This window comes from Lutra lutra, chromosome 15, assembly GCF_902655055.1.
Source record: "Lutra lutra chromosome 15, mLutLut1.2, whole genome shotgun sequence".
Lineage (NCBI taxonomy): Eukaryota > Metazoa > Chordata > Mammalia > Carnivora > Mustelidae > Lutra > Lutra lutra.
The window spans coordinates 20638069-20650386 of record NC_062292.1 but is presented as its reverse complement, the minus strand read 5'-3'; the positions used below and the strand labels follow the sequence as shown (position 1 = coordinate 20650386).

The window sequence follows — 12318 nt, the reverse complement described above, 5'->3', positions numbered from 1 at the left end:
ATGCCTCAGTTGGTTAAGCGTTTTCCTTTGGCTCAGGTCATGATCCCAGGGTCCTGGATTCGAATCCCACATCAGGTTCCTTGCTCACAGGAAGCCTGCTTCTCCCTCTGCCCGCTGCTCTCCCTGCTTGTGCTCTCTCTAGCTCTCTTTCTCTGACAAATAAATAAATGAAAGCTTTTTTAAAAATAAGAAAAGCAATATTTATTATGGGAACACAAGTAATAATGAACTTGCAATTGGAAAGAAAAGATAGTATCAATGTCAATTTCACTTCCAGTGTCAGGAAACTTTATATGTCCCTGGATAGTTCATTTCTTCTCTGGACACTTTGAGTTGCAAGAACATGCTTCCTAATGTGAACCCAAAGCTGTCACCACTGGTGATTCTAGTTCTGTTCTCTCTGTTCATGTCCCTCTCCCACACAGTGCCTTTGGTTGTTTGAATAGAGCTATAATTTTTGTCCAAAGTTATCAACTCCAGTATAAATGCCTTTGTCTCATTAACTATTCCATATTTGGCCTGACCATTCTGCTCACATGCCTGTGACTGTGTTCCATTGTATCTGTGACCCTTTTAAAGTGTCATCTAAAACCAAACTCTGGTTTCTAGGTTTGAAGTTTAGTATGCTAAACTTCCTCGGTTAACATGCTGCAATGTTAAAGTAGCTATGAGCCAGGCCCTCCCTTTCTTTGTGGAAATCATTACAACCCACTCATCCTGCTTTTTGGATGTAAAGTGAAAGAAGTAGATGATCTCGGCTCCTACAGACCCACCCAGGACAGGGGTGATGACATACAAATTCACCCGCCATTTCTCTCCCCAACTTCTTTATAATGCAGAAGTTACTGTTTTGATCTTGCCTCAGTTTCCCTATCTATAAAAGGGAGGGTAAGATGGGTCTTTAATAGTCATACGCTCCACCCAAAGTAGGAGAGAATTGAGACCTTGGAAACACCGTCAGGGGCCTCAGAAATAGGGGGAAAAGGGAGACAAGTGAGTGACTGAGTTTTTGTTTAAGCAAAAGTTAACAGATTGCAATGTTGCTATTCAGCATATGTTTCCGTCTCTGTATTGACAGCAATATGATTATGACAGCAGCACCATCCGGAAGACGATATTTCAAGAGGCACTGGTTCAAATCACACTTCCCACCGTGCAGAAGGCACTGGCATCCACGTGCAAACCAGTAAGAGGATGGATTACTCCAAAAAGCCGGCTTTTTTTGCTGTGAAGTCCGAGCACGGTCTTTTGCTAGGATGTGCTTGCAAACAGTAGACTAGACCAGGGTGGGGTCGGCACATTTTTTCGGCACATGGCCAGATAGTAAAGATTTGAGGCTTCGTGGGTCATACCGGTTTTGTTGCAACTACTCAGCTCTGCTAAGCGCAAGAGCAGACACAGGCAGTACGTTAACAATGGGCACTTCTGTGTTCCAATAAAACTTTATTTATAAAAGCAAACAGCTGCTTATTGGCCAACCCCTGGACTAGACAGACTCTCAAAGGTAATGATCTGACTTTGAGCCAAACGAAGGGTTGTCATAGAGCCCCTGAGGACACCAGGTGCTCCTCATCATAGTATGACTATTGGATACCACGTGTCCTCTGAAACTCGACCACTACATCCAGGAAAAGACCTTAAGTAACACAATTATAGAAGGATATTTTTTTAATGTTTGTTTGGTGGAGCCAATGAAATGGAAACCATTTAAAGCTGCTACCAGTGACAGCTGTGATTATGAAAGTGTGACTTGATCTGCAGAGCAGCACCATGGGTGAGCCACCTGTGGAGGCAGTTTCAAGTCCTGGGTTCAAGTCCTGGCTCCTGCATGTATTGACTCTGGGGACTTGGACAAATCACTTTTCCTCTTTCTTCAACCAGATTCCATCTTCTTGAAAATGAAGATGATATATTTCTCAGTACCTTTAAGATTGAGGAGAGTAAATTATTAATATTTGATGAGTGCTGACCATGTGTTAGACACCATGTTAAACACTTTGTGTAGATTATCTCAATAATCTCATGACAACTCTATGAGGAAGTACTATTTATATCCTCATTGTACAAATGGAGAAACTTGAGGATTAAGTAATGGGCCCAAAGTCATGGAGCTGGTAACCACCAGAGTTGGAACTGAGCTCACACTCGCTGATAGCATGGTGTGCACTCAGCGAATGGTATATACTACTACTATTACTATTTCTATATTTCAGAAATGATCTATGAGCCTGGATATTTTTAATGCCTTCTTCCTCTTGGAGCAAATCATAAAGAACTTATTAGAATTTAAAAAGGACTTTTGAGGGAGGGGGGTTGGGAGAGGGAGGGTGGGGTTATGGATATTGGGGAGGGTATGTGCTATGGTGAGTGCTGTGAAGTGTGTAAACCTGGCGATTCGCAGACCTGTACCCCTGGGGATAAAAATATATGTTTATAAAAAATAAAATTTAAATTTCCACAAAAAAAAAAAAAAAAGGACTTTTGGGCAGTGTAGAGGGTCTCCAAGAATTGGAACATTAAAATCCTTTGAATAAGTTCTTTTATTGCAGAAATTTCTTTGGTTATTTTTATATTCTAGAAATGCTTTTTTTTTTTTTTAAAGATTTTATTTATTTATAGGACAGAGAGAAATCACAAGTAGGCAGAGAGGCAGGCAGAGAGAGAGGAGGAAGCAGGCTCCCTGCTGAGCAGAAAGCCCGATGTGGGGCTCGAACCCAGGACCTGGGATCATGACCTGAGCCGAAGGCAGCGGCTTAACCCACTGAGCCACCCAGGCGCCCCTAGAAATGCTTTTTTCTTTAGAATCTTGGCATATCTAGTACCTGGCATTTATTTCTGGGAGTTTGATCAAACCACAGGAATAAAGAATCTGTCTATACGATGGTCCTTTGGCCATGTGTGGAAGGAAAAGTTTAGCCACCCAAAGGATGACTTAGTCTGCCTCTGGATGTGTCTGCTCACGGACATTCTCCTTAGGGTGTTTTTCAATCCCAAAGGCCTCAGAGCCACCTTCTCCCAGAAGAGGAAAAAGGCAAAGAAAGTCCCTTTCTTGTCTGTTCCCTTTTTCCGAGCATCAACAAAGTTGTACCCAATCTGTAATGTGCTCTTGTGATTTTTTAATCAAGAGAGATTGGTTTCCAAAGAAACTGAGACCCCAAGTTTTCAGTAATGAAGGATATGATTTCAGTGCCAAGAGATTTCTTAAAATCTGGATTTACAGAATGGGTAGTAACTAGGGGACTATCTGCTGCACTGAAGGATTCTTTATTTTACTAACATATGTTTTCCTTGGTTCTTTAAATCACAGCTTCCTAGATCTGTATTACTCAGTCCAGTGTGTACATTGAAATTGCCTGGGGAGCTGTAAAAAAAGAAAAGAAAAGAAAAAGGAAAAAAATTCAGATACCCCAAGACCTGCCGTTAGGGATTCCAATTAAATTGCTCCAAGGAATTAAACATATGTCACAGTTCAATCAGTTGATATAGAGGACCTATGTTATAAAGCTGGACATGTCACAGCAGTATAAACATCCCTAGAAAATTGTTCCTTTCCACACGCTTACTTAGCTGCTGGAAAATTTTTTAAAAGATTTATTTATTTATTTTAGAGAGAGAGAGAGAGTTGCAAGCAGAGGGGAGAGGCAGAGAGAGAGAGAGAGAGAGAGAGAGAATCTCAAGTGGACTCCGAGTTGAGTGGGAGCCAGACTCAGGACTCAAGCTCACGACCCTGAGATCAGGACCTGAGCCAAAACCAAGAGTTGGAAGCTTACCGACTGCGTCACCCAGGCGGCTCCAACTGTTTGAAATTTTAAAGGTCTACTTGTCAAACATGTATTGACTATGTATCAGATAAGATTCAGGCCAGCGTCCCTGCTGGTGGGAGTTCGTAGCCTACAGCAGCGGGCAAGCAGGGATGAGCACAGCCATAGCCGATGGGAAGCTCACATCTTTTCGATCCTTTGGCTTTGCTCTAGAATAGATCTAAAGGGACCCCATTATGGCCTGTTGCGATCTGGGCCAGGGCCCCCAAGTCCTAGCACTGAGTTGTCTACATTTGGTGACTTCTGATCTCCTGCTGAAAATCCTGTCCCTTCAGCCAAAAGGCCTCAAAGCCCTCTGCTAAGGCCCTGGCCACTGGGGCCCTTTGAGCACCATTAGCTATAAGGATTTTTGAGTTAATCACTGGCATGTGATTTGGTACATCTTGATCCCTTCTCTGTCCTCATACCGATAACTGGAATGTGATTTGGTACAGTCTGATCCCTCCCTTGACCCCAAGCCATCTGGAAACCCTTGGAGAGCGGGAGGGGGCGTGGGGGGGTTGTTAAAGGATAACACACCTGGCCTGGGTTGCCTTGAAGAGAATAAGTGACTGTCAGGGCCAGCTGGCAGGAAAGAGAAGAATGTTCCTGAAGAGTTCTTAATGGGAGTCTCCATACCCGGAAAGGGTCCCCTTCTAATACAGTTAAACAGACATCTAGTCCAGGACCCAGCAATTTCACTTCTAGGTATACAACAAAGATTAAAAAAAAAAAGTCCTTAAATCCAAAAAAATCATGCACAGGAATGTTTAAAGCAATTATATTCATAACATCTCAAAAATGAACAAATTTGAACACCATCAATAGGAGGATAGCTGAACAATTGTAGTTTATCCATATAATGAATGCCTTTTATCAACAAAAGGGAACGAGTTACTGATACACGTGGCAACACGGATGAATCTCAAAACCAAACACACAAGAATATGTGATTCAATTTACATAAACTTCAAAAATTAGAAAAACTAGGGACACCAGGGTGGCTCAGTCAGTTAACTGTCTGTCTTTGGCTCCGGTTGTGATCTCAGGGTTGGGAGATGGAGCCCGGTGTCCGGCTCAGTGCTGGGCATGGAGCCTGCTTCAGATTCTCTCCCTCCCCCTCCACCCCTTCCCCTACCACATGTGTTCTTTCTCAATCTAAAAAAAAAAAAAAATTAGAAAGACAAATCTGTTGTGGCAGATATCAGAGTGGTGCTTATCTCTTGTTGGGGGTGTAGACTGGAAAAAGGCACAGGGTGCTGGAAATAATCTCTATCTTGATCTGGGTTGTGGTTCCACGGGTATAGTTATACACCTAAAACCACTGAGATGTACTTGTAAAATGTGTATTTTACTGTGTGTAACTTATACCTTGGTAGAGTACTATTGGAGTTTAAAGGGGGGAAAAAAGGAAGAAGGAAACATTTGGATTGTGATGGAAAAAAAGGAGGCCTTGAGACCCACGGGCTCAGAGACAGGGCCTTGAGATGATTAAAATCTGTATCATCTACACCCCTGAAGTACAGAGTGTGTGCACAATACGGGACATCGAGCCTTGGTGGTTGGGGAGAGGGAAGGGGCTGACCAGTGACTGAGTGCCCCACACTCCAAGGGAGGGATCTTGAGGGTGATTCATGCTCCCTGTACCTCCTCTACAAACTGGCGTCGCATGCCTTGTCCTCTGTCTTCCTCTCTCTCACCCTCCAGGAGCTCCAGAAATTCGAGCAGTTCATTTTTGCAGATCACACCAATATGATTCATGTGGAAAATGTCTATGAGGAGATTTTACATCAGAGCCTCCTTGATGAAACTCTGAAAGGTGAGGAAGACTTCCTTGGTCCTGGAGGGAACAGCAGATACAAGGGAGGACCCCTTCAAGGGGACCCAGGGAGGCCAGCTATGTTTCTCAACAGGTGTGAAAGGGGAATAGGAAATCGCTACTGGTTTCTTGGGAAGACAGAGAAGAAAGGAGAGGAAAAAGAGGGGGACACCAGCCTTGACCGAGAGTCATGATCTGACATAGGCTATGTTGGCTTATTCAGTATTATTCCTTTGAATTACAAATAAGAACTCTGGGAGACACAAATTTTAAGCTTCATTTTTCACAGAAAACTGAGGTTTGTGGAGATTAAGGCTGGACTCTCTCATGAGCAGCTGTCTTCCTCCAGCTGCTCCAGACAGAACAAAGGAAAACAGGTGCTTTTAGCCATAGACTCCCAACCCCTCCCTGGGGCAGGAGGAGGTGACTCCAGGAGCACGGGTTGCCAGCTGCCTCCTCAGCACATTCTTCACGTCCTGTCAGCTGGACAGAAGCAGATACAGGGCGCCAACACAGTTCTCTGTGAACCTTGTTGGGACTCCAGCACCCCCTGTCCTGTGGAGTTAGGTCTTGCTTGTGATAGGACCACGGACAGGACAACTTTGGTAGAAATATGCTGGACAGGGCTGTTCCCCAAAACCGTAGGCCTGAAACGTGTCTGGTCTCCATGGCGAAGGTGTTAGGATCACCAAAAACCCTCCACAAAGAAAACAGGCAAAGCATGAGCCCCAGTAGCTAATCCAACGAGATGAGAAATGTAAAGACGTCAGCCCAGCGTCTGACAGGAAGGGTTCCCTCAAACCCACTGCCATTCCATCATGGCACCTTTCCGCCAGTTAGGAAAAGGCTCCCTTTCTCCAGACACCTGACTGTGGTCCGTCCAAAAACATTGCTGTGATATACCAATTTTATCAGAGTAGGATGTTCTATTGCTTGTTTCCAGAAATTTCTGCCGAATACACAGATCTATGCTCTCTCTGACGTGAGGGGGCGCCCCCTTGGATATGATACCATTGGGCACCACACAGCCTGCACAGCTATCGTGGAGGCCTGTGGTCAAAAATGTCGGCTGCTATCATTGTCATTGTTGTCTTGAGTCCTCTCAAGTTTTCTGAGACTGAGCTAGAAGCACGTAGGTCTTCATTCTAGACACTACAGGTCAACAAGGCTCTCTCTGCATGCTTGGTACTGAGTACCCAGCACACATTCAAGACGGGACTACGAGAAGCAGCAGAGAGATGTAGGCCTGCCCCTGCAGCGGGGCCTCTGTGGCTGATACAGACAATACTATTCAAGGTTGCGAGCTCCTTGAAAGCAAAAGCCCTATTTTATTCATCTTTGGATTCTCAGAGCCTGTCCCATAGCGGTTGCCCAGTTTGCACCCACGAATGAGGGAAGGAGTGAATGAATGAACATGGCAGAGGTCCAGAGTAGAAAACGAGTTTGTGGGCTTTGGTCATGAAGGAAGGAGACCGGGAAGATGGTGGGGGGCGGGGGGGTATCAGCTGGAATTTGACATTGAGAAATGTGGGTAGTCAGAAAAAGCTGGGAAGGGAGTTTGGCTTCTGGATAACATCGGAAAGTGCGGGTGGCCGGGGCAGAGGGTCAATGTCATGTTCTGTTTTCTGGTTTCTCCCAGTGATAAAGGAAGCTGCTCTCCTGAAGAAACACAACTTATTTGAAGACAACATGGCCTTGCCCAGTGAAAGTGTGTCCAGCTTAACTGATCTGAAAACCCCCTCAGGGTCAAACCAGGCCAGCCCTGCCAGGAGAGCCTCGGCCATTCTGCCAGGAGTTTCACAGAGCGAGACACTGAGTAACGAAGTGTTCCAAGAGTCAGGGGAGAAGAAGCAGCCTGGGGTCCCTAGTCCGTTGGCCAAAGGAGAAAGTCTGTCCTTCCCTGTCCCCACCCCTCCCCCCGATGGCACCAGACAGGGGACTCCAAGTACAGATGACCCTGTTGTGGCTCTTGTGACTACAGAGGACACGGAAGGAGCCCTGGGCACATCCTCGTCAGAGCTGGAGTTTGGAGGGTCTCCTGAGGACGGAGAACCCACCCACAAAAAGCCAGAAGCCAGCTCTGACTTGGGCTCCTTAAAGGAGCTCAGAAATTTGTTGACGGTGACCATTGAAGTGCCAGTGGAATCGGCCACCCTCGAGATTGAGAATGCTTCCCATGAAGAGACCCGTGCTCCCCCAGAAATTGAAAAATTAGGGGAAACAACCCAGATCGACACGGAGGCCGATCAAGCAGCTGCCTCCAGTCAAGACACCTGTGAAGGGAGCGAAATCAGTGAGAGGGAGGCCCATTATCCCCCTCCGGAGGCGGAGGCAGAGGCTGGCAGGGTGGAGTTGGGAGGGTTGCTGGGGGCTCAGTTGGCCTGTGAAGGGCTCACCGAGGGTGCCAGCAGCGCAGGCCGCCCAGAGCAGCAAGCAGAGGCTAGGAAGCCCACTGAGAGGGAGCTCACAGCGGGGGCTTCCAGACCGGATGCCCAGGAAGGAGAAGGGGTCAAGGCCATGGTGGAGGGTGAGGCCAGGCCACAAGAAGGTTGCATTTCCAGTGCTCACCACACCTGCCTCCATGAGAGCCAGGGTTCAGCGGAAGAAGCCCTGGGAGGGACCAGCAGCCTGGCCCAGACTACCGCTGCTGGTACGGATACAGAGAAGGTTAAGCCTGCTGGTGTTCACGAGTGCCAGTGGGTAGTGGAGAATGCTCCAAACTTCGATCTGCTCGGTTCACAAGAGGCGGGGGAGAGTACCCTAGGGCAGCCCTCCGAAGAGTGAAAGGGACAATTTGGCATAAGTATTTCTTTGCACAAACTCAGCCAAAGGTTAATAGGTATGGGTATGCTTAGGGGTTGCACACAAGCTGTTACCGAAAAAAAAAAATTTTTAAGTACTTCCTTAACATGTGTAATGAAACCAGAGGAAGTGCACACAGGCCATGCACACTGAGGCAGACCTTTGTGAACTGAACTGCTCTACAGTGATTTACAGCTTCAGCATTTTGGTGGGACGTGTTTGGGGTGAGAGGCAGCTGAGGGTGTCGGAGCGAGGCAGTGGCATTCCAGCGAAGACGAAGAAAACAGTAGGTGCACAGTTTCCAATACACTGCACGTTTTCCTCTAATGTACTTCGAGGCTTTTTAATTTTGGGGAGGAATGCAAAGGTGTATTGGAAATCCGGCTTCACCAACCACTAGCAACCTCGCTGGCTCAGCATCCATCCACAGCCAGACTGCGGGCAGGGGTCGCTGGAAAAGAAGGGCAGCGCCTGAGAGATTATGCCCGAGACAGCCCTGGGAAAGCGGAGCAACAGTGGAGGAAGGTTGTGGTCTGTGGGGCTGTCTGAGCCTGTTACTAATTCTGCTATCAATTTCTTGTTAATTAATCACGTTGATTCTTATTAATTAATCACCTTTTGGGGAAATTCAGATGTGGCAAGGAAATTTCCTTGGCGTGTTTAAGCCTGAAAGCATTCCAGACTAGTCTTCGACTGGGCGGACAGGCCTTAGCTAATGGTTGAGTGTAAAAGACTACAGGTTAAACAAGCATTATTCGAGTACCTGCTGTATGCCACGGGCTGTGCTGGGCATAGTGACAACAGCAACAACAACAGCGAAGAAGGATAAGGGGAGGAGGAGAAGGAGGGAGAGGAGGAAGAGGAGGAGAAAAAAAGATAAAGTGCTTTGTCTGTCCTAAATTAAAAGACCTACAGGAATTTAAAGGGAAAAATAGGCCAATTTTCAAACCATGACAAATTTGTCTATCCGTTGAAATGGTCCTGATTCATTCCCAGAAGGGGAATAAAGTGAATAAATGGTAAAGAAAGAAAGAGGAAAAAAAGAGGAAGAAAGAAAGGAAGGAAGGAAGAGAGAAAGGAAGGAAGACAGAAGAAAATGAAAAGCCCAGATGTACATCGTCAAGTTCCAATCAAGTTTCAAAGATGTCACCAAAAGTGGAAATCATTTGTTTGGTCATTCAGTAAGTTAACTGAGCCCCTATGATGTTCCAGGTGCTACAGATACTGTAGTGAAAAAGACTCTGGTCCTCTCTCCTGGAATTTACACTTCCATGGAAATAGACACAAATACATCTCCTCAATGGATAGTGACCTAGAAATGTTAATGTTAGAGAACTTACTTGTAGAAGATTAAAAAGCTGTGTTCTGTTATCCTTCCAAAAAATACTGTATCATTTCCTAGAAGTTTAGTCCCCGGTGGTACCTCTTGACATTTCCTTCCACAAATTTTAATATCAGATCCCAACATACTGTCCTAAAAGCTTGTTTTGATCATCCTCAGCAAGTTTTATCAGCTGTTTAGAGAATTTTCCCCACAGTTTAACTCTTCCAGCAGGAATTTAAATCTTCCTCTGTCCAACTCCCCATGAAGAATTTCTAGGTGATAGGAGCACCTGGGTGGCTCAGTGGGTTAAGCCTCTGCCTTCAGCTTAGGTCACGATCTCAGGGTCCTGGGATCGAGCCCCACATTGGGATCTCTGCTTGGCGGGGAGCCTGCTTCCCCCTCTCTCTCTGTCTACTGCTCTGCCTACTTGTGATCGCTCTCTCTCTGTGTCAGATAAATAAACAAATAAATCTTAAAAAAAAAAAAAAGGAATTTCTAGGTGATAAAGGATGAATAATAATCAGTATCATTATAGTCTCATATTGAATCACATCTATGAAGGGTCTCCTTAGAAAGAAAGAAGGTAGAGACCCCTCCTCCCTGGTCCCTGCAGTACCCAGTGCTCACTCTTACCCTTGCACTGAGCTCAAAGTACTGAAATTGTGTCTACTTCCCATCTCTTCTGGGGCTTCTCTCTTCAAGGACAGAGACTGGGGTTTATTAATCCTGCTAGAGATACACAGCCTTGAGTAATGGCTCCCTGCCTTCTCAAGTCATTTTCATGTCCCTAGTGCCTTGCACAAGAACCAGCTGGTGTCGAGCTGCTCAAGACACGTGAGACCTGCTTACCCCCCTATGCTACTGTGCTGGGGCTATTTGGGGCTTGCTGTCAGGCAGGGAGACATTTTTAATTGGGCTTTCTGCCCTTGGGGAGCCTTCCCTTAGGTCAAGTCCAAAGTCCAAGAGGCAGACAGCCAGATGATCAGATGCGTTGCCCAGGAAGTCTGGGAGCCAAAGGAGGAGCGCGCAGCCTCACCAAGGACTGCCCTTCTCTTCAGGAGAATGTCAGCGAGCAAGGAGGTCCCAGCCTTGCTGCAGCCCATGCTGGACCTTCCCAGGTTCCTTCCTTTGCTCCCCTCAGGGCTTCTCGGACCCCTTGGAAAATTAAGAAATTTTTCCAACCCTGAAAGAAAGCAGATCTGCATTGGATGGATGACTGTCAGTGCCCTCCCTTTACCCATCCCGTGGACCAGAGGGCACTGGGCACTACATGGTAGGACATACTTGAGAACACAAAGAATTTTTCTGTATGTATTTCACAAAAGACAAGTTCACTAGACTAAGTGGGATGATTGTGCCATCTAAAGATGGAACAGGAAAATAAAGTTCATTAAAAATATTTCTTATTTGTTTTAACATGCTGAATGAAGTAACTTCACATTACTATGAGTTTGTCTCATTTTAAATAGACTTGTATATGTTGCTTCAGTGGCTTCCAGGTTAGAGCAAGGTTATTATAATTTAATTGATCAGCATGCAGATCTCCTGCGGCTGCTCTGGGGAATCTCTCCTCCAGGCAAATCCATTAGAAATGCATAAAGCCTCAGGACATGGTTTTTGGGAAAAATTCCATGACTTCAAACGAGTCATGTTACTATTGACCTTTAACAAAGAGAATATTTGCCTTGAAAAAAAATTATCTTGTCATTTTTTTTTTTCCTTTGCAGCTTAGAGTGGAGATAGTGGTGCTTTGAATCCCACAGAAAAAACTTAAAAAAAAAAAAAAAGTATTTTGGACACCACAAGGGTAAGATTCCAATCTGTCCAAAAGCTTTTATAAAGAGTCTGCCTGTGAAAAACTGCAGGTCCCTGGGCCTGATCTTCTACATTTTATTGCAAAGTTTCTCGAGTCTGGTTTTGTAACCCTCCAGACTGGAGTCTGTGATTTCCAAGGGTTTCACAGTTCTGCCAGATGAGTGAATTTCACTCTTTATCAAAAGTGCTAGGTGCTGTATGCTCCGTAGCAGTTTTAATCTGGGGAAGGGAAGGACATCACTGACTAAAACAATCAGGTTCACTAGGTAAAAAAGTTGGCTATATGTGTAGTACTTTAGTATAAGTAAGCGGGTTTGGGGACTTGCCTTCTGAAGTCTGGAACTTCAAGAAAAAAAATCTACCCTGTGGATGGTTTTTTCTGGTCACTATATAAAGCAAATAGACTTAAAGCACTTTGTAACCACATATTTACTCTGCCAAGTGCCTATATTCCAATAAAATGTTCATCCTTGAAGAGTTGTCCAAATGTCATATTTATTTAGAATGGGGGTGGTTTCATCTTTCAAGCCAATGTCATACTTGAGCTGGGAGGAACGGCCCTCAGATAGAAAGGTGAGTCACTGTTGTTGCACTATGGAACTTTCAATTTTCTTTTGTCAGAAGGGAGTCCACAGAGAAGTCACTTAATTGTCAGATGTGATTATGCTTTGAAAATTATGCTTAATTCTCTAAGAATTGGAATATGTCTATATTTATGGGCAATTACTCTTGGCATAATTGAACTACTTTTTAAACAA

At 45.2% G+C, this 12318-nt stretch overlaps 1 protein-coding gene across 1 annotated transcript in view; it reads left to right on the top strand.

The window, feature by feature from the left end:
* NIBAN1 (niban apoptosis regulator 1) overlaps nt 1-12035 on the top strand; it is a 156859-nt gene extending 144824 nt beyond the window's left edge. Inside the window, exons 12-14 of the mRNA XM_047705130.1 lie at nt 1079-1186; nt 5508-5619; nt 7259-12035. Coding sequence (XP_047561086.1) covers nt 1079-1186; nt 5508-5619; nt 7259-8403 — 1365 coding nt within the window. The 3' untranslated portion in view covers nt 8404-12035. The remainder of the gene's footprint in view (nt 1-1078; nt 1187-5507; nt 5620-7258) is intronic.
* Nucleotides 12036-12318: the final 283 nt, after the last annotated feature.